General features: G+C 43.0%; 2 protein-coding genes across 15 annotated transcripts in view; one reads left to right on the forward strand and one right to left on the reverse strand.

The window, feature by feature from the left end:
• CUL2 (cullin 2) overlaps positions 1–18,582 on the reverse strand; it is a 51,085-nt gene extending 32,503 nt beyond the window's left edge. For 2 of the 11 annotated variants that reach the window (XM_083406304.1, XM_083406301.1), the window contains exons 1-5: positions 18,454–18,582; positions 7,048–7,186; positions 3,012–3,114; positions 1,964–2,058; positions 692–797 (exon numbers count right to left, since the gene is read on the reverse strand). In XM_083406304.1, the coding sequence (XP_083262430.1) occupies positions 692–797; positions 1,964–2,058; positions 3,012–3,114; positions 7,048–7,166 (423 nt within the window). In that variant the 5' untranslated portion in view covers positions 7,167–7,186; positions 18,454–18,582. Of the gene's footprint in view, positions 1–691; positions 798–1,963; positions 2,059–3,011; positions 3,115–7,047; positions 7,187–11,966; positions 12,465–18,453 lie in introns of those variants that run through there. The other 9 variants (XM_083406298.1, XM_083406306.1, XM_083406303.1 and 6 more) reach the window with 6 other exon arrangements.
• Positions 18,583–18,703: 121 nt separating this feature from the next.
• The window catches only part of CREM (cAMP responsive element modulator), a 39,160-nt gene continuing 36,374 nt past the window's right edge, over positions 18,704–21,489 (forward strand). For 2 of the 4 annotated variants that reach the window (XM_083406714.1, XM_083406715.1), the window contains exon 1: positions 18,757–19,018. The gene's annotated coding sequence lies outside the window, so the exon portion shown is untranslated. Of the gene's footprint in view, positions 19,019–21,489 lie in introns of all 4 variants that reach the window. The other 2 variants (XM_083406713.1, XM_083406712.1) reach the window with 2 other exon arrangements.

Consider the following 21,489-nt stretch of genomic DNA (forward strand, 5'->3'; position numbering starts at 1 on the left):
TCGGGATTAGACATGTATAGGACTGCACTGTTGGTTTGGATACAACCCACTATTATTTTTTACATGTGAAACAGCCCTAATACAATCCTCCTTATATCTGGGCTTTCTTTTATTCCATCAGAGATGCAAAAACTTGTCAATTCCAGGGATCAATTAACAGGGTCCAGAGATGAGTGTCATTCAGAGATCGGACTTTCCTTTTTGAGAAAAGTATGTATGTAGGGTTTAAGTATATGCCACCCCAAGCATCACTTCTAATGAAACAAGTTAATAAAACAATGCATCACGAAGCCCTTATTCTTGTCAGCTTCATATTAAAGGCACTACTGTAAATTATTGAGTGTTGTGCATTTCGTACTTCTTTCTTTGCAGCTCTTTATCATCAGAGCCCCATTTCTCTTTCTGTATCCACCAATCCCACCAAGATACTGTATAATCTATATTCATTTCAGTAAGTAAATAATACACAACAATAGTCTGTTCACTAAGGCTGGCTGAAAAACCAATAAAAGCATTGAATGCCTCACTGTGAAGACTTACGATGGCAATAAATGAGGCATTTATTTTACTGATCCAACAAAATGGGCTATCCGGTTTTCAACAAAGGTGACCGTGGCAAGTTATTGTGAGGAAGAGAGAATTAAATGCACTTCTTATTAACTTTCCGGAAGAACATCCACAGACTGCCTACCTCTCCAATCTCCATCAATGGTTCACTCATATCCACACCTCCATAACCATACTGAAGATCAGCTTCAGTCAATTTGTTCTTCTTAATAAACTGTGTATTGAGGTATCTATGAAAACAAAACATATTGTGAGTGTTTTCAGATGTTTTCTGAAGCAAATCTAGGTCAGGAAAAAAAGACACATCTCACTATCAAAATCATAGAGCTGTAGGCAGAAGACAACACCACACAGGAAACAATGGCTGTGTTTGACATAATTATTATAAATCTTTATAAAATTATTTGCTGTGTCATAAAAATATATATCAAAGTGGTTTACAGCCATGATGGCTATGCTCTGCTGCTGCAGTTGGAGGCTTCTAAAAAAACCAGTTCCTGGAAACTGGGAAGAGTGCTCTTGTGCTTGAATTCTGGTTGTGGGTTTCCCACAGGCATCTAGTCAGCCATGTGAGAGCAGGATGATACCTAGAGGACCTATTGCTCTGATCCAACAGGATTTTATTACATTCTTAAGCAGACCCTCCACATGAATGCCTGATTATATGGAAGCCTGATGTACATGGTTTTCCTCAACTTTGAGCAGACCTGAAAGCCTACTGGAAACCTAGCTGTGTACTGAAGAGGCTTATGAATTGCTGCTCCAGCTGGATTTATGAAACAGGGTTTATGCCCATAGAAGCATGTCTAAGATCAGGGTGCACTCTCACTTTTTATAGTTCTTCCTCCAAGGGGCACAGTTAACTCTTTTCCCATTCCACTGTTACGTTACTTTCAATGAATTAGTTAAATGAGATCCCTTGGTGTCCATCCTACAGGCATTCAACAAACTATCCAAAAATATTTATCCTAAATCTATGGTTGCTGGATCCACTACAGGATGGTGAGGCCTTCTCTGGAAAGGCATGGAATGATTGCAAGGGAAATGGACAAGCTGCTCACATTCTTCCTGCGCATCTGCTGATCTAAACTGTCATTTAACAGCTAAACAAACCTTTATAAAACCCCACGTTTCTGCATATATGCACACAACAAAGAATATATTTCATACAGAATATCTTTTTAGTTGCCATAGTTTTATTAATCTGAGTTTTGTAAATAAGAGAAGCATTTGTAACCTACGTAAATAAAATAATGCTGGAAGCACTTCATAATCCTGTCCTAAACATAGTTTTGAAATCACATTGTGACTGTGTCCATCTCCCAACAGCTTCAGCTTTCTTCTATAATTTTTTTTGCATCAATTACACTTTTAACATGTTTTCTCCAAAAGTTACCTGTATAAACAGTCCATATAGTCTGCCCCTTTACTGTATTCATCCCAGTATCTATGATACATTACCAGTACTTGTTCTTCAGAGTCCATGACTCTCTACAAAAAAAAAAGCATAAGGGAAAAAGATCAATTCCACAATTTGCACTGTAGTAACAATGTCAGAAATGCTGAAGAACAAAATTCTATAATACATTCTCATATCTGCACTGTTTCAATTTTTTTTTGGGGGGGGGGGGAAATACCATACATATTTACATGCTACTCTCAGGAAGGGATGGGCAATATCTGGTTGTCAACACTGCAATATATCACCAGCTAAACATTGTGATATACCAATATATAATGATGTCTGAAATAAGGATGGAACTATGTAGACACAAACAGTAGGGCTGGGTGATATTTGGTTTTCAACTTCATGATATATCACCAGCTAAACGTTGCGATATACTGATATATCACAATGTCTGAAATAACAATGGAGCTATGTTGAGGGAACGGCTGGCTTCACGGTTTTTCCTACATTGTGATTTCTGCACAGCGCGAATACACATACACACACAAATCATGATGCATAATATATTGCCAGGTCAAAAATTATAAAACCAGTATCACAATAGGGTTTTGGACTATATATTGATATACCGGTTTTGGACTATGTATTGATATACAGTAGTACCTCATAGTGAGTCCGGCCTGTTTAGCGTCCATTTTGTGGAACGTCTGCAGCAAAACCAGAAGTACCGGAACGGGTTACTTCTGGGTTTGTCGCTTGCGCACACGCAGAAGTGCAAAATTGCTCACGCGCATGCGCAAAGCTGCGCTTTGTCAAGCGTCCCTTTCATTGGGCATCCGGGGCTCCGGAACAGATCCCGGACTCAAAATGAGGTACCACTGTATCGGCTAGCCCTACTCCCAGGTTGTAATTCACAAAATATTTTACAAATTAAAAAATGACTGTAATCCTTAACAAATAGTGAAACAGCTTGTATTCACAGTCATGAAATCCTCATACAGTGAGAAGACTCACGTCTTGTACACTTTATAGTTACCTTGTGCAAATGGCGTACATGATTTTCCAAAAAATTCTTTGTTTCCATATAAAGTCTCTCCCCCAGTGGTTCAGGATAGGCCACACACAAAGCGTAAATGTCCCTGGGTTTAAAGTCAAGGATGAAACATATTTTCAAATTCTCTTAACCCAAACTTTTAACAAGATCTTAAAAACAAATGAACAATGTGGCTTGGTTTCAAGGCTTGCACGTGGAAAAGTTGCTGGCTTTCTCTTTCAGTTGCAGTTCCATGTACTGCAGAGAAGGCTGTTCAGGAGAGGCCTTCCCAGCCTATAGAAAAAGCATCACAAGTGGGAATGTAGGGCCTGAAAATCACCAGAATGCCATGCATGGGCCTTTTGCCCTGGCCTGTATTTACAGTGTAGCATAACCTGTAAAGAAACGGTATCTTTCAAACAATCCTTTTTTGAGAACAGTGTTATTTCTCCAAGTCTAGAGCAGGAAGCAGTTCCTCACAACAAGAGCAAAGTTACCTACAGATTTTTAACAATACACCACTTCATACTAGTAGAAGCTTCAGAATGTTCTTCTTGTAAACTTTGGTTTCCGAGAGGATGTTCTTCATTATGGTCTGCTTCCTTTGAATACTCAACACTAACAACGTAACAGTTGGCCATATGTGAAATAATATCTCCTCCCGAAAAATGTCTTGCAGTCTAATTTGTCTGTAATAACAAGCTACATAGTTCCTAAAATAAGCCTCCCCCCCCCATACCCCACCTCTATTAAAGCTTTCCTGGAAGACAGAAAAGTAAGATATCTAGCCAAAAAAATGATAATGGCACCACGTTATCATTGCTCATTATAAAAAACACACTGTCAAACTTGCTTTCCCCATAAGCCATCCAAAACACAAAGCACTGAAACAAGCAAGGTTTTTCCAGAAGGATCTGATCCATAGCTGATGCATCTATGTGGAAAAAGAACTATTATACTCTTGGTCTTTTCTAAAGCAACTGAGTAGACTAGAAGCACGAAATAAAGGATGAAACAAAAATAATTCTTTCTAAAATAAAATCCTGCCTATAGAAGGAATCTATGAAGCCAGCTTTTTATTTCTGAATACCAGAAAATGTTGCTGCTGTTGCATTTATGAGAAACCTTTAAAGTCTGGGGAGTTCATTACATACCTAGTAGTTTTCATAAGGACTGACTCATTGTAGCAAATAATAAGCAGTTGCCCTAACCATGTTATTCTGAAAAATACAAAGATAAGCAGCAAATTGTGAACTGGACTTTGAACCAAGTAGAAGCCCTTCTTCAATTCCTAAGCTTTTCTGCATTAAGATTCACTAAACTCATGTATTTCTGTGTGATCAAGCCCCTCTGATAGCGACTTTTCCAATGATGATCAGAAGCTTATCTCATGGCCCCAGAATCTGCAATATGTAGAATTTCAGTGGGAACTTTCCAAAGGGAGAAGAAAAAGTGACTAGACCACAGGTCTTGAAATGGCAGCTGACCTTTGGGTGAAACATCTGAATTGATCTACCCACTACCCAAAGCAATTTTCTGTTTTAAAAGGTAGAAGCTATCATCATCATTAGGGACGCGGGTGGCGCTGTGGGTAAAAGCCTCAGTGCCTAGGGCTTGCCGATCGAAAGGTCGGCGGTTCGAATCCCCGCGGCGGGGTGCGCTCCCGTCGTTCGGTCCCAGCGCCTGCCAACCTAGCAGTTCGAAAGCACTCCCGGGTGTAAGTAGATAAATAGGGACTGCTTACTAGCGGGAAGGTAAAACGGCGTTTCCGTGTGCGGCTCTGGCTCGCCAGAGCAGCTTTGTCACGCTGGCCACGTGACCCGGAAGTGTCTCCGGACAGCGCTGGCCCCCGGCCTCTTGAGTGAGATGGGCGCACAACCCTAGAGTCTGTCAAGACTGGCCCGTACGGGCAGGGGTACCTTTACCTTTACCTTTACCATCATCATTAAACAGCACCTGAGTCCTTTAATACCCAGCATCTTCATTTGATGGGTGGAGTTCTAGAGGCTATCCAACCTGCTTGATGAGATAAGGTCTCAGCTGAATTTTGGGTCCTGTTGTATTTGCCTTGCTTGGTGCTGCAAAGTCTGATTCTCTTAACCCAAATTCTGTTTCAGTTCCCTTCACACCTTGCTTAGCATCCTGGCAAGGACACTCCTGTAGCAGGCAGTGGGGGCACCCTCAAAAAGCAGAACCCTCCATAATTTGTTCTTCTTCCTATATTTAGATTTCTCTGTTTAGAACCAGAACTATACTGCAGTTTCTGGATTACTGGGGTCTACCTTCCTGAAGCAACAAACAGGTTTCCAGGGGACAGAAGTGGTATTTTGGTAACCACTGGTATTATGGTAACACATTGCAAATGCTGCAATAAGATCTTGTTGAAAGCCTATCCACCAATTTCAAGAACAACCAATGCCAAGAAATGAGAGCAGGGGCATAAAGAAACAGGAGTCATTTACTAGGGTGAAAAATGGAGTAAAGACAGAATGACATAATTGTGTTAAAAGGCACCCTCCCACATCAAAAATCTGTTTCTACCAGCCTGAACTATTCAATGGAAACTTGGAAATGACTTTTACTTTAAAAAGCAAAACTAACTTTCTAGAATGAAGTTATAAAACAGTAAATTACTTCTAGTAACATGCTTAAGTTATGCTGCGAGGGAAGCACAGTGCCAGAAATATCTTGTTCCTGCAGGGGTTCAGGCTGAACAGATCTGAAGGTCAAAAGGTAGCTGAAAGTGAGTCAATGCTTTAAATAAAAGTAGCATGTGATCTCCATTGCTCTTTACAAGAGGACTTGGTATTATACTGGAGCACAGTATCCTGAGCATATTTACTCTGCTTTCAGTCTCAAGGAAGGTACGCACTATCGAAAAACTGAATTAAAACCTGCTGTGAACATCAACACATTTGGGCATCATATAAGCAAAGGAACAGCAACTGCCTACATAGGACAACTTGTTTGCACCCAAGTAGAGATTCCCCTCTACTAATGCATCACGATGTACTAAGTTTCCTGGGATGCAATATCAACATCATAGGTAGACAGGTTGTTTCTGTAAGAAAAGCAGGTTGTTTCCATCCCCTATACTACATATTCCAAAAGGTAACTGGTCATGCATCCAGCAAAATATAGCTTCGATTCCTAGCATTTCCAGGTAAGGGCTAGGAAAGAATCCTGTCTGAAACCCTAGAGAGCGACTGCCAGTCAGTGCAGACTATACAGATAGACCAAGTGTCCAGCTTTGTACATGCTGATGAGAACAGTCGCTCTGCTACTGAGTCATAAAGGAAATAGCTACTGACAAATTCCACCTGGCTTGAGGTTTTACTAGTTCCTTCAGTAGCATGTGTCTTATCTTGCAAACGTGAACATTCACAATTTGAATATATAGATGGGTTGCATCCAGCTTATACAAATAATTAATTGCAAATACACTGACAATCCTTCAAAAAGGCCTTTTGTTGAACGATTCTCTGGAAAAAGGCAGTCAGTGTTACCAATAATACAAAGGATGGCTATCCTTTCTTCCAGAGCAAACCAAACATCAAGCTATCCACTGTCATAGTCAATCAAAGCAACAGTTAGAAATCTAACCCAACTGCAGTAAAGCTAAACAATAGTTCAGATGAGGCTACTTGTGCCAGTCGGACTGTTGGCATATTTATTAGGGATGTCAATTTGTCTGCTCTAAGTGAATAAAAAAGCCAATCTTGCATTCAGAATAGATACCAAAAAGTCATGTACTAAACTCAATGTAATTAGACAATCATTATCATTCATCCATAGCAACAGTTCTTAGGAAGTGATCAATTCAGATTTTCCCCATTTCACTGTATGCAACATTTCTGACAACTTTTTTTACAATGAGGTCCTCATTTTCTCAGAAGTAGTCAAAAATGGGGGTCATAGAAGACATTTTCTTCCAGCTGGCATTATGCTGGGTGCAAATTTATGCACGGTTACGCCAAACCAATATCTGCAAGACACACAATCACATGCAATCAGAGGCCAGCTTCTATTAAAAGGATACGAAAAGCGGTCATTCCATGTTGATCTTTCCACATAATCCAACATAACAACAGCTTTAATTGTTGTAAGCAGCTTGTTCCATGTTTCATCAAAATCAACTACTCGTGGTTTCAAGGACATTGTGGGGCGTTAGTATTGATCTGCAAAAAAAGAGAAAAAATCCAGATGATTAGTTTCAAACTAATGTTAGCCACAAAATATTACTGTATTGCTTAACTCTTTTGTTTTAAACCTTATAATTGGTTAGAGGAGGAGGAGGAGGATGTAGATGATTGTATTATTTGTATGCCGCCCACCTGACTGGATTGCCCCAGCCACTCTGGCCGGCTCCCAACAGAATACTAAAAACATTAAACATTAAAAGCTTCCCCAACCGACCTGCTCTATTACCCAAGCTGATTTCTGCTGGTACTCTTAGAAATCTTTGCTACAGAAATGTTGCTCTGTGGTACTTCTCTAGCAAAGTGCAATATTCTGTGGTCCTCACTGTTGCCATGTATACTACAAATAATGCGCGCAAGAATGAATCACAGAACAAACAGCGTGATTCCCAGAAAGAGCCTGAGTAGATCGGGGTCAATTACATGCATCAGACCTAAAGAGGTTTCTAGGAAAAGTACACAGAGTAGCACAGAGCCTAGAAAAAGTAGCCAAACTGTTTCCCTTTAGGTGTTTCATGCAATAGCAAATGGAATCCCGTAACAATGAATGATTTTGTTGTTCCAACAGGAAGCCAATAGGGAGGTCGATGATGCTGCAATTAAGTAGCAAACAAACAGAAAATTTGAGTTGCACTTAAATAGCTTGCACTTCAATTGTAGAAAATTACTTTTAAATGAGTCAGTGTAGCAGAACAGTTAAGTGTACTGGAGGAGGACTGGACAGACCAAGGTTCAAATCCCCACTCAGTCATGGATCACTGGGTGATCTTGGGACAATCACTGTACCATATTAATGCCCCAAAGAGATCATTTATTTATACTGTATATATATATATAAGATCTGGTGTGTGTGTGTGTGTGCATTTTATGCTATATAGATTTAAAATTAAATCTGAATTTAAACACAAACCATACTGAAATGTACACTTAAGACTCCCAAGCACTGAATCCAAGACTCTCTACAAAGCAAACTGGTTCAGGTCAACACATCAGTTCTTCGGCCAGCAGGAACTTACTGCGGGCTTATACAACCCCTCCTCCTTCTCATGCAAGCAGACTCCCTCCGCCACTTCCTGGTCACTAGTAACCATAATTTGCCGCTTACTGCTAATAACAGTCTGCTTCCAAAACAGAATCAGAACCACAATTTGAAATAATCCACCGAGTCAACATTGGCACCAACCTGACCTTTAAGTGTGGTTACGGCAAGGCAAGGATATCCAGCCGAAGAGAGGATGGGGGGGGGGCAAATATACCCATATCCCGATCTCTAAACTGCAGTTAATAACTGTACTAGCCCTGGGCTCACTGAGGGCTAGAGCAGAGATTCTCAAACTCTAGTTCACAAAATCCATTCAGGTCCACAGAAAAGTTGTGAAGCAGCTGAAAGTATCTAGACTTGGCATAGCACTTTGGTTTTTTGATAGCAAGAATCACTTCAGAGAACTTAGCACTCCAAAAAGGTGCATCTGTCACACTAAAAATACTGTCATTATTAAAATATGAGTTGTGTAAGTGGTTTTATTTGTATAACATATGAAAATGACTATTTACACCTAGACTCCTAGCAATTTCCAAGTGGTGTGGAATATTCAATATTCCTCAATAAGTTTGCATTTGTTCACTCATAACAGCAATACCAACATTACTTCAAGTTATCTGAGCAGACCAATGAACCCAAATTTAGCTGATAATGCTGACTATTCTAAAAGCGCATTTTTGCCATTCTGTAGAAATAAGCGAAATCGCCATTTTAAAACACAGCACACTGTATGCTTCCTTACTCATAGCAAAGATGTATCAATAACTATTTCCAGAATACAATGAAAGAAGAGAAGAAACAATGGAAAACAAGGGGCAAACACTCGGAAGTAGAATAGAAACAGAAACAGAATAAAACCGTTGACAGTTCTCACAGTGGTGAATCAATTGCTATTACTTTTTGGAAAGATGGAAATTGGTTAATTTACTATGGGTGGTATGTCAATAAGTAAAAAACTTTATGTGAACAAACCTAACACAGCTCTTTAAGGTGCCTTACAATTTCCTATAGTATCTTCTTTATGAATCAATTACAACATTTTACCTTCAGGCAATTCTGTTAACACCAACTTACACCTGCATACCTGTCTTATCCAGGCATACTTCACACACAAGAAGTCCAGACTGGTCTTTCTTGATAAATCTAAAATATGTCTTAAGATGAGTTGGAACTAAAATTGCTTAATCCTGAAGTCTACAAAACTTGGGAGAAGATAGACACAATACATGAAAACAATATTCTCAAGGACTGAGCTTATCAGACAAGCGTCTGGAGGCCTGCTAGATTCTTCCCCTTAAGCCCCATGTACAGCATGATAGTGATAAGTGTTTTCCCATGTTGGCTTCCCCATCACCTGATATTCAAAAGTATACCAGCTTTAAATACATAATTTTTATTGTCTCTATTATGGCTAATAGCAGTTCATGGCTCTATCTTTCATGAATTTCTGTCCAGTCCTTTTTTAAAAACAAAAACACCAAACCCATGACTAACACCATATCAGATGTCATAATGACATTTTCCCTAATGGAGATAACTGTGCATTAAGGGAAATGTGGGCATGAATTTTTTTCAGTCAATCTAAGCATGTTTTAGCTCACCCCTCATTAGCAAGTGAGCTCAGGGATAAAACAATAAAAGATAACTACAAAAAATATTCAATAATAGCATAAATGGGCCAGTTAATAAATTAAAACAACTACCCAGCACAGGGGTAGTCATCAATAACAAATGGCCGAGTCTTAGCACAAATGCCCTTTGTAAAAGCAAATAAGAGTTGGTGCCAGCCATTTCTCATGAGCACTTCAAAAATAGGAGCACCACCATGGAGAAGGTTTTTGAGTCCCTATCAAGTGTGAAGTGGTCCTAAGATTCTACAGAATACAATGACACTGTGGTAGTACTTCATTACTGAGGTATGCACATTACATCTCTCCACATCTTAACTTTGTCCAAGCCTTGGAAAATTGATACCTGCTAAAGAAAAAATCCTTCCTGATAGATAGTCTGCCAGGTCCACTGCTGAAGTCATCTTGATAGGATACATTAAGTGAATTGTGAATTTGGCAGTGTGTGAATGGATTTATAGAGGTACAAAACATATGATTACACCAAAAAAGGAAAAGGCTTATATGCTAAAATGGAATTAGATACATATATACAGGTGACTCTCAACTTATGTGGTGGTTACATTCTGGTGATAGCATATAAAGCCAAAATCACGTATAGTCAAAGCACAGTGGGTTTAACGACAAGTGGGTTTGCAAAAAAAAAATTCCCCCTGGAAGCCCGTTCCCTTTCCAATTTTTAATTTTAATTTTTTTTTTGGCCAAGTATGTAAAGCTGATTGCATGGAAGTTAAATGTGCATAAGATGTATCGCTGGTTTACTGCATGACACAGCATGATGTTTGTATTTTATAATGCTGTAATTATAATTCAGTTAATTCTCAACTAGAAGAAATGCAAGGGATATAATTCTTGCATTCACTAACATGCAGTCCAACACTGACTATTTTAATTCATCTCTCACAAATCATTTGAAAGAGGCCTGGAGAGAGCAGAAAGCAATGAAAGAAGGCTCACTATTGACTTCTGTCAAGGCAGTGTCAACTACCTATCTCCTTATTTGCAATGTAAACGACAACAGGAATATGATGTTCATTGCTAATATCTTTCACACTCTTGTGCAGGAGGATTTTTTCTGATAGGATAAGTGCCAGGAGAGTGTATTGTCAATGATACTTTTTTCTGGAGAAGTTGTTTTTAAGGCTATGGCTTTCTTAGAGGTAGTTCTTCAAAACTGTTGCAGATAAATTTAATTTTATGGGCCAAACAGTTGGTGGCGTTTCAAAGGACACATTTTGGATGCCCAAACTCCCAGTGGATTTAATAAAACTGTCTTGTTTTGCTGAGGCGATAATGGAAAAAAGTGATACATCAATTTTCAATTTACTGCATGCAAGCCGGATTTTTCATTAGCAGAATTCTTAGAACCATCACCTTCATTCTCAGTACCTGGTTTAAAAATCCAGCAGTATTACTCATGCAAAGCAAAACCGGAAACACTGAACTAAAACAACATTAACCCTCCCTGCATTTTGCCATTCATCTACACACTTCTTTGTTTGTGACTGACTTGCCATTTCCAAAATGGGAACAAAAGGCCTGCGGTTGTACCCTCGTAGTGCTTGCTTGAGCACAGTCTTATTCAGGTGTTCTTTGATGCCACACACTCGACAGGTAAGGTTATGATCCAAAACTAGCAGCGCAATCCTTAACCGTGTCTACTCAGAGGTAAGCCCTGATTGGGGCGGGGGGGGGGGAACACTTGCTCCCAGGAAACGGGGACTAGCAGCGCAGCCCTGAACGAGCCAAGGGGCTTAAGCCTCATGGAAAGCAATGCAAAGCGCGGCACAAGTCTGGATCCGACCCAGAGTTTCTGAACACGCCCGCAAACATCCATGAGGTCGGGGCTCGGGGTAAAGGGCAGCAAATGGGGACGGGTCGCAGCAGCGTGACACATACCGGCAGGCAGATCCTATGGCCCGTTCTCTAGACATGGGGGGAAGAAGGCCGAAAAGAAAAGAAGAAGAAAGCCGGGGACGAGGCAGAACATAAGGGGCGCCTGACCCACAAGGGAAATAGGCGAGGGGTGGGGGGGAGGCGGAGGAAAGAGAAGCGGAGAGAGAGGGCGGCCCCGCTCCCCCCCCCTTACCTGACAACAGGAGAGGCCTGGGTCAGTGTCGCCTCCCCGCCCCCTCCCCACACGGCGCGTCTCCTGCGCAGGCTGCGGCTCCTGCCCCTCCGCTCCCCGGGATCCTCCTCACAGGGCTGCCATTACCCAGCCGCCACGGCTGCCCGTTGAGCCCCGCCCACTGGCTTCCCAGTAGCTCAGCGCGGGCAGGTTGTGGGCGGGGAGGGCGCGCCCATTCACCTCACCCTTTTCCCGCGGCCGCCTCCGAGGCGCGCGCCAAGGCCGCTTCTCCCGGCTTCTCGGCGCGTCAGGCTCCCCCCATCAAGGTTTCGCGTTCGGCCCCCGGAGGCAGGCCGTTCACAAGCGCGCCTTCGTCTTTCCCCCTTTTTTCTCCTCTCCCTCGGAATCGCGGATGCAGTTGGTATCGCCCGGGCTACGGGAAGCGCGGAAGGCCAAACTTCCTCGCCACTTCCGTCCCCTCCAAGAAATAAATAACGCGGCTTCCTTTACCGCAGACGGAAAAGAGAGGTTGGGCTGCGCGTGCGCCGCTCTCTTCTTTTGTATGCGCGCGCTTCCTAATTTGGCCGTGCGTGATTACGTGCTCTTTTGCCGGGCGGGCTGCCGCGCTCTTGCGTGGAGCGAGTTAGGACGTGCAAAAATAAAAGAGTGGCCCCGCGGGAAAGGGAACGTTTTAGCAAAGTAGGCGTTTCTGTATTGTCTCTAGTCCTCAAGTCAGCAAATGCCAGATGGGGTATGGTGAAAGAGAAAATATATTTTTTTAAAATTATGTATATACCGTTTGATTGTAAAAACAAAAACAAACACGAAATCGCACAGTAGTAATAGAAATAGGCATCTCTGTGTGCGAGTGATATATCAGCTGAAAGTATTGGCTCCCAAGACTTCATAGAAACCCAGTATCGTAACGCCTGGTGAGAAGGCTGGGCTTTGATTGTACACTATGGTGAAGAGTGATGTGCTTTGCATAAGCTCAAATGCGATCACTATTGTTTCACACATACATGAGCCCTGCTAGATCAAGCCAAATCCCATCTCCTCCAGCCTTCTGTTTCCACAGTGACCAATAGTAAATCTGTGTTGTGGAATACCACAGAACAGGTTTTGCTGGGGCTGAGTCATTTCCCCCAAATTCCAGGTCCTTCCTCCTGTGTGTGTGTGTGTTGAGGTATCTACTACAGTGGTACCTTGGGTAAAGTACTTAATTCATTCCGGAGGACTGTTCTTAACCTGAAACTGTTCTTAACCTGAAGCACTACTTTAGCTAGTGGGGCCTCCTGCTGCCGCTGCGCCGCCAGAGCACAATTTCTGTTCTCATCCTGAAGCAAAGTTCTTAACCCCAGGTACTATTTCTGGGTTAGCGGAGTCTATAACCTAAAGCGTATGTAACCCAAGGTACCACTGTACAATGAACCTGTGGTGGGTGGAACTGGATTGTCACTGTGGTCTGCTTATCCTCAGATGTGGAATCCCCTCTGAAAACTCAGCAAAACCTGTGTTTTTATTGTTAGAAGTTGGTATACAAGTTGATTAGTTTGAAATGAAATTTCAACCATTAGTGAAATTTGGGATTGGCGATTTAACATAGATTTAACTTTGGCCACCTCATGAGAAGAGAAGACTCCCTGGAAAAGACCCTGGTGTTGGGAAAGATTGAGGGCACAAGGAGAAGGGGACAGAGGACGGGATGGTTGGACAGTGTTCTCAAAGCTACCAGCACGAGTCTGACCAAACTGTGGAAGGAAGTGGAAGACAGGAGTGCCTGATGTGCTCTGGGCCATGGGGTCACGAAGAGTCGGACACAACTCAAAGACAAAACAAAATTGATTTTAGTAGACTGTACATCCAGGCCAGCTTTATCCCTTTGCATGAAGATAATGCTGCTGTAACATTTTAACTTTGCAATCCCATGCAAAATAAGTAAGCACTGAATAGGTTCCAGTTATACTTCCAAGGCTCACCACTGTCTTGAATCTGAAAAAGCAGCAGCAGCAGCAGCAGCAGCAGCAGCAGCAGCAGCAGCAGCCACCTAGAGGGCACCCGATCCTCTGTAATTTAAAGTTGGCAGACTGCAGAATGAGAATCCTCATGTCTTTCACTATTCAGCCAAATATAAAGTTCTGATATTAGTGAAGATAAATTATTTTTATCTAATGTAGGGTGTCTTTAATAACTGAGGAGAGTATTTTGACAGGATAATACTTCACACATCTGATTAAGTGTGCTGTAGTCTATGAAACCATATACAGTATACCATAATAAATTTGTTTGACTTTAAGCTGCCACAAAGCTCCTTCCTTTTGTTGCAACAGATAAGGATACCTCTCTAGAAATTGTGTCATGTTTGCTATGGTTGATTTAGAGAACCTAAATCAAGTAAAACTAGCATCTCATGCAGCCAGGTATAATAAAATGTGCAGTTTTTCCACCTTACCATAGTTTATTATTATTATCAAAGTATAAGCCAGTGAAAACATTTACAATAACAAAGAATAGATACAAAAATGTGTACAGTAAATAAAAGAGATTCTGAATTTGTGCAGAGTTCTCATAAGAAATGCATATCTTACATGGTACAATTACAGGGAACAGTTACGGCTACCATTGTGATTAGTAAATGCCAGTGCTTTTTTTCTGGAGGGCACAGGGGTACACATACCTCTAAACATTTTGTTAATCTAATGGGAGAAGAAACTAATTTTTTTTAAAAAAATAGATTCTTCTCTAGCACTGAATTGTCAGTTCTGTTGAATAGCACGGCGAATCGTCAGTTCCGTTGGTAACCCCAATGGCAGCCTCATTTCCTGTCACGGTGTTTCCCGAGTCTCGGACAGAAGCGAACATTTAATATGTGAAGTAGGAGTTGGACTCTAGCCCGGTGATTGGTCAGTTTCGTTGTTAACACCTCCGAGGGCGGCATCATTTCCTTTCCCGGTGATTTCTTGAGTCAAAATGAGAGTACCCCTAAAGAATTTTTTAGGGGGGAAAAGCACTGGTAAATCCCATGGAGTAAAAAAACCTGTAGGCTCTTTTATAAATAAGCAGGTCAACTCTCAAGTGTATTTTCTGTGCAAGTGAAAAGCTAACTTGATGAAACATTAAATATCAAGTGGAAGGAAACTGTGACAGGGTTGAGGAACACCAGGGTTCTTGCAAAACTATAAACAAGCAGCATTTAGCGGCAAATGATGTAGTTTGCAATCTCAAATGCCTTACAGAATTCTGCCAACAGACTACTCCCAAGGCCAAGCTTTATGAAAAGGAGCATAGTAATTGCACAATCTGAATTGCTTTTGCTCAACTAATTTGTATAAAGAACAGCCAGGAAATCCTATTGTAATGCATTTGCTTCCAAATCCAGGGAAAGACCATACCTCAGTGGTACAGCATATGCATATCACATGCAAGCCTGGTGGGATCTCAGGAGATGCCTTCTTGGCGGCTGCTCCCAGATTTTGGAATGCCATCCCTAGAGAAACTAGACTGGCCCCCTACTTATTGTACTTCTTCAGGCAGGTGAAGACTTTTTTGTTCCAACAAGCTTTTGGGAACTGATTGCTTTTAATGAAAGGGCTGGTGCTGTGCTCTTATTGTAATTATTTGTATGGTTTCATATATGTATCCATGTGCATCTATATTAACAGATTTTATGTATGTGTATACCGTATTTTACCTTTACCGTATTTTTCGCACCATAGGACGCACCGGACAATAGGACGCACCTTGTTTTAGAGGGGGGAGAACAAGAAAAAAAAAATCTCCCTCTCTCTGCCCAGCGCCCCTTCAGCGAAGTGGCAGGAGGCGCTACACAGAGAGGGGGAGAATTTCCCTCCTCTTGTTTTTCAGCTCTAAAACAAGGTGCCATTTAAGGTGAGTTCAGGCGGCTACCTTGGAAGCCTGGAGAGTGAGAGGGGTCGGTGTGCACCGACCCCTCTCGCTCTCCAGGCTTCAGGTTCCTTTCGACCTGCTCTTTGGGGCTGGCGGGGGGAAGCCCACCGCCAGCCCCAAAGAGCAGGTCAGGGAGCAGCGGAAAGTCGCAGCGGAGAGGCTGTTTCCATAGCCGCGCATCACCTTTCCAGCCGGGAGAGGGTCGTGGGGCTATGGCGTCTTCGCTCCATAGGACGCACACACATTTCCCCTTCATTTTTGAAGGGGGAAAAGTGTGTCCTATAGAGCGAAAAATACGGTAGTTTTACTTCTAAAAATTTTAATTGTTATAAATCATTTTTTCTATGTTTTTAGCAGTTCTCATTTTTACATGTAAGTCCCCTTGAACCCCATCCGGGAAAAAGGTTGGGGAATTAATAAATAATTCATAATATGCATTGCATGCAGAAGGTTCTATGTTTGTATCCAGGTAGGACTAGGAAAGGGATGGGCGGCACTGTGGGTTAAACCACTGTGCCGCTTGGGCTTGCCAATTGAAAGGTCGGCGGTTTGAATCCCCGCGATGGGGTGAGCTCCTGTTGTTCAGTCCCTGCTCCTGCCAACCTGGCAGTTCGAAAGCACGAGCTGCAAGTAGATAAATAGGTACTGCTCTGGCAAGAAGGTAAATGGCGTTTCCGTGCACTGCTCTGGTTTTGCCAGACGCAGCTGTCATGCTAGCCGCATGACCCGGGAAAACTCTGAGGAAGCAGACCAATGCCGGCTCCCACGGCCTGTAAAGCGAGATGAGCGCCGCAACCCCAGAGTCATTCGCAACTGGACTTAATTGTCAGGGGTCCCTTTACCTTTAGGACTAGGAAAGGCCCCTGCCTGAAACCCTGGAGAGCCACTGCCAGTCACTGCTAACAGTACTGGGCTAGATAGACCAATGTTTTGACTTAATATAAGGCAGTAACTCAATCTCAGTGAAGTTTACATAGCTTGTCTTATTGAAGAACTGATGCAATAGAAAAATAAAACTGCACATTAAAATATAAATTGATGATGTGCATTCCTGGTCTCATGGCATACTCTCAATTATGTATGGTACTCCTACAGTTCAGTGATCTTGGGGAGACTATGACCCCATGACCGTGGCATTATCAGCACCACACTCCAACCAACTGAGCTAACTGCCTTGGAAATTCCATATTAATTGCAATTTATCCTTCCAGGCACCCCACTATGTGGGTTGAACAGTTTCAAAGTCTCATCCTTGGCAGCAAAATTATAAGCATAGGAATTAGGTTGTAAAACCTTGTTTTGAGCAAGTCCAGCTATGAAGTAAGCCGGCTCTCCCTTTCTTACCCGGCTTAACAAAGAAACAGGTAACAACTAGTATCAGTGGCTGCTAGCCAAGAAAGCTATGCTCTGCGTCCAGCTGGAGGCCGTTATTGCTTCTGAAAAGCAGTCGCTGGAAACTTCCAAGAGAAAAGAGAGCTCTTGTGCCCAGGTTCTGCTGGAGGGACTTCCAAAACACAGTTGGCTGCAGGATGATGGTCTAATAGCTGATACAGCAGGGTCTTTTGTCCTTGCATATAACCTATGCAGCTTTATCTATAAGCCTCTCCCTCTCTCATTAAGGAGTCCTGGGATTGCTCAGTTATAGTGGGCCGGACAAGATGACCCTCATGGTCCCTTGCCAACTCTACACTTCTATGATCTAAACCTGTAGGTCTCTAGATGCTGCTGTTGGATGTCCAGCACAGGCAATGATCAGAAGTTATAATAGGGAATAGTAGTCTGGAAAAATATGCACGGCTAGAGTTTCACCACCTCTGATTTGTAACTTTTTTTTAAAGCCCTCACTGCATGCTCACTTTATAAAGAGACATGCTGCTGCAGGGTTAGCCTTTATTAATTTTTCTAATTTGCATTTCAAAATATTCATTTAAACAACCTTAAATGAATGACTTCCCCAAATGCAAATGGATTACAAATGAATCAAATAAATAAGTATGTATTCTGTTGTTGTTTCCCCCTTGTACTATGTTTTAGGAATATATGTTTAATTGACAGAAAAATCTATTTGTTACAATGTGATAGGACGAATGTATGTCTAAAGAAACCAATAAAAATGGCAAAAATAAAATAAAATCAATGACTTCCCTTCTCTTTCCATGGTTCATTTGCATACTATACATCCCTGCATATTTTACATAAACTAAACTGTTAATCCATAGTTATAGCCATCAAAACTTATTTACACTGCTGAATTTATCTTAATGCTACCAGCATTTTTAAATGAACACAATCTTCGCCCATATCTTCAGTAAACATTTCCCAGTCTTCTTTGAACGTACATTCTGGTTCTCTTATTCTATATGTTAAATCTGCAAGCTCCCATCAGCACCTCTCTCAGCCCTTGACATTCCTGTTTAGGAAAGCTTTTAATAGTTGCTGAATTATTGTATTTTAATATTTTGCTGGAAGCCGCCCGTAGTGGCTGGGGAAACACAGCCAGATAGGCGGGGTGGAAATTTATTATTATTATTATTATTATTATTATTATTATTATTACGCCGCGTATCGCTTTGTAAAACTTTACTCAGAAGTAAATCCCTACTGCTTAATGGAGCTGAAATCCCTGGTCAGTGAGCGAGCGCGGCCAAACTTCGGGCAGGTCGCCTCGGAGCCTCTGTTTTAACACACCAACATTCATTTTGCATCTTGCGAGCGGGGGCGGGGGAGTGTTACACCCACGAAAAGCACCGCAATCACCCTCGCTCTATTTCCGCGCCCCCCCCCCCGCCGTTCCCGATTAGCCAATCAGTGGGCCGAAACGTCGGCTCGGCGGTTGGCGCGAGTTCCAGCCGTTAGGCCGCCTAAGTAGCCAATGGGCGTTGGCCGGTGGGGAGGGGGGGGCGAGGCTGGCCCTCGCTGGCCGTGGCCCCGCCCTCCGCTTCCCCCACTCTCCCTCTTTCTCTTCCCCCCCCCTTCCTTTCGCCGCCGGCTCAGGTGAGCGGGGCTAAAGGCGCGGCGATGGTCGCCATTTCCTGAGCAACCCCCCCCCACCCGCGGTGACGGCGCAGCGGCATCAGCGCTGACGTGGGGGCGACGCGCGGCCTCGCCCGGCCCAATCCCTCCTCCCCGACCTACTTTCCCCTGTGACGGGGGCGCCACGTACTCGGGTGAGTCGCAGGAGGGGGCGGGGACAAGGCGGGAGCGCGCAAGGCGGCCGGGTCCTTCGGAGGGGGCGGCCTGGGTTTTGAGGAGGGGAAGGCGGTTGGGGCGGCGGGGCGAGCTCTGACAGGCAGCTCGGAAGGGGCTAGGCGGGACGGCGAAGACTAGGAGAAGCGGGGGGGGGGGGCAGCATCGGCGGCGCTCGAGGGAAGCTGAGTCAAATCCTGGCTGCTTTCTCCCTCACACACGAAGGCCGAGATCAACGCGGCTTCGTTGTGACACCCAGAGACCGGCCGTGCTGCCCCCCTCTGCGCATGTGCAGAGTGGCCACTGTCCCACGCACCTTGGCAGAAAACACAGTCTGCTTTTTTCCCTAGGGGGACGCATATCCCATGACATTTGGTGAATCTTAAGTTTGGCCTCATTGAGGAGCAGTATTTCAATATTAGTAGGAAAATGAAAGTATCCCTAAATATATATTTTTTAAGAATAAAAGCACTGAACACAGTAATACTAAAAATACAGCGCGATCCTGTTCAGGGTTACTTGAGGGGAAGCCCCACTATGTCCCTCTATAGTGCATATTTGCAGGTAAGTATCCGTAGGGGACGTGGGGGGCACTGTTGGTTAAACCACAGAGCCTAGGACTTGCTGATCAGAAGGTCGGCAGTTCAAATCCCTGCAACGGGGTGAGTTCCTGTTGCTCAGTCCCTGCTCCTGCCAACCTAGTAGTTCAAAAGCACAAAGTGCAAGTAGAAAAATAGGTACCGCTCCGGCGGGAAGGTAAACGGCGTTTCCGTGCGCTGCTCTGGTTCGCCAGAAGCGCTTTAGTCATGCTGGCCACATGACCCGGAAGCTGTACGCCGGCTCCCTCGGCCAATAAAGCAAGATGAGCGCCGCAACCCCATAGTCGGCCATGACTGGATCCTAATGGTCAGGGGTCCCTTTACCTTTATCCGTAGGGGAATGACTGCAGCTCAGGGGCAGAGCATCTGCTTCGCAGGGTCTCCGGGCAGGGGTGGGAGAGAAATCCCGTTTGAACCCACTGCCGGTCAGTGCAGACAATACTGAGCTAGATGGACCAATGGGCCTGACTCAGAAGGCAGCTTTCTGTATTTCCTTCCTAAAGGCACAGTCTTCAACATGTTTATGCAGGAGTAAGCCCTGCTGAGTTAAAACAAACTTGTTCCCTAGTTAAAACATGTTTTAGGATTGCAGCCTTAATCCTGAGTTTGTTCTTTTTCTCCTCTGGTGTTTCCATCTTTTTCAAGAGATTTCCTCTTTGGTAACTGCTGAGGGTAGAGTGAGTTTAATAGAAAGAAAGGGGTTAAGTTAAGCCCTGCCTTAGGCTAGATATGAAAGAGGAAGCAACACATTAGGGAGGTGGAGTAAGAACTCACATGGAGATAAGAAAGCAGAGTTATGGTGAGGCCTCCCCTTAGTGATAGTTTTGGGCTTATCACATAAATTAAGAACGAGAAAGGAAAATTTGAAAATAAAGCAAGGAGAGTTCCATTGTGATCCAGTGGCTGCAGTTGGCCTCTAATAAGCAAACACATCATTCAGAAGACACCATGTTATGGTCTCACTGTCTGATCTGGCCTTGATCAAGTTATGTTATCATAGCCTCAGTTTGAAGGCAAAAAAGGAATCCTAGCAATGATCTGTCACACTCTTTTGGTAAGCATGAGCACACAGATTGTAAAGCATATTACAGTTTAAATTTTAACAGGATGAGCCCTGGAAATGCAATATTTGCTGATAGCAAAAGAAATAGAGTATACGTTCTGTGTACGGAAGGAAAGAGGATAGTTTACAAAACATTAAAGTGTATTTTTAGCTGATCGGTGTGATGTAACCCAATGCAGATCCCCCTTATAAATGTTTCATAGGTCAAGTCTTGTAAAGCTTCTTGGCTGTTAGTATGAAATAACTGGCTCTTCATTGAACACAGTGGGGCTTCCTTTTGAGTAAGCATGCCTAGGATTGCTTTGTTTGACTGTTTCATCTGTCTTCCATGCATACCCTGCCACAGATTGTAGAGAAAATGTAAGAAACAAAGGCACCATATTGTCCAGCAAGGCTGAAGGAAGTTGTCAAAGGAGCCACCAGATTTCTTTATCTTGAAATAGAAAACACTAGGCTTCAATTAGAAAAAAGGGACTGTATGAGGGGTAATATTACAAACAACCAAGGCATACATAATCTCCCTTCAGACTGTATATGGAAAGCCTTCGTGCAGACCCTGGCTGTCTTCAATAACTTTGACTTTCAATTATGTTGATAAAAATATCTAATTTATTTGTTGCAGGGTGGTGTCTTTTAAATACTGCTTAAATGGAGTAAAATAACTAGTAAAGGCAGTGCTTCTCTCTTCATCTTGCCCTCCCCCCAAAAGCTATACTCTTTAGGCATAACAGTGTTTAGTTGTTGGTTATACAGAATAACAGAGCAAGTGAGACAGTATCTGGTCCAGTGA

This window comes from Podarcis tiliguerta (genome assembly GCF_965153285.1).
Source record: "Podarcis tiliguerta genome assembly, chromosome: 12".
NCBI classification, from domain to species: domain Eukaryota; kingdom Metazoa; phylum Chordata; class Lepidosauria; order Squamata; family Lacertidae; genus Podarcis; species Podarcis tiliguerta.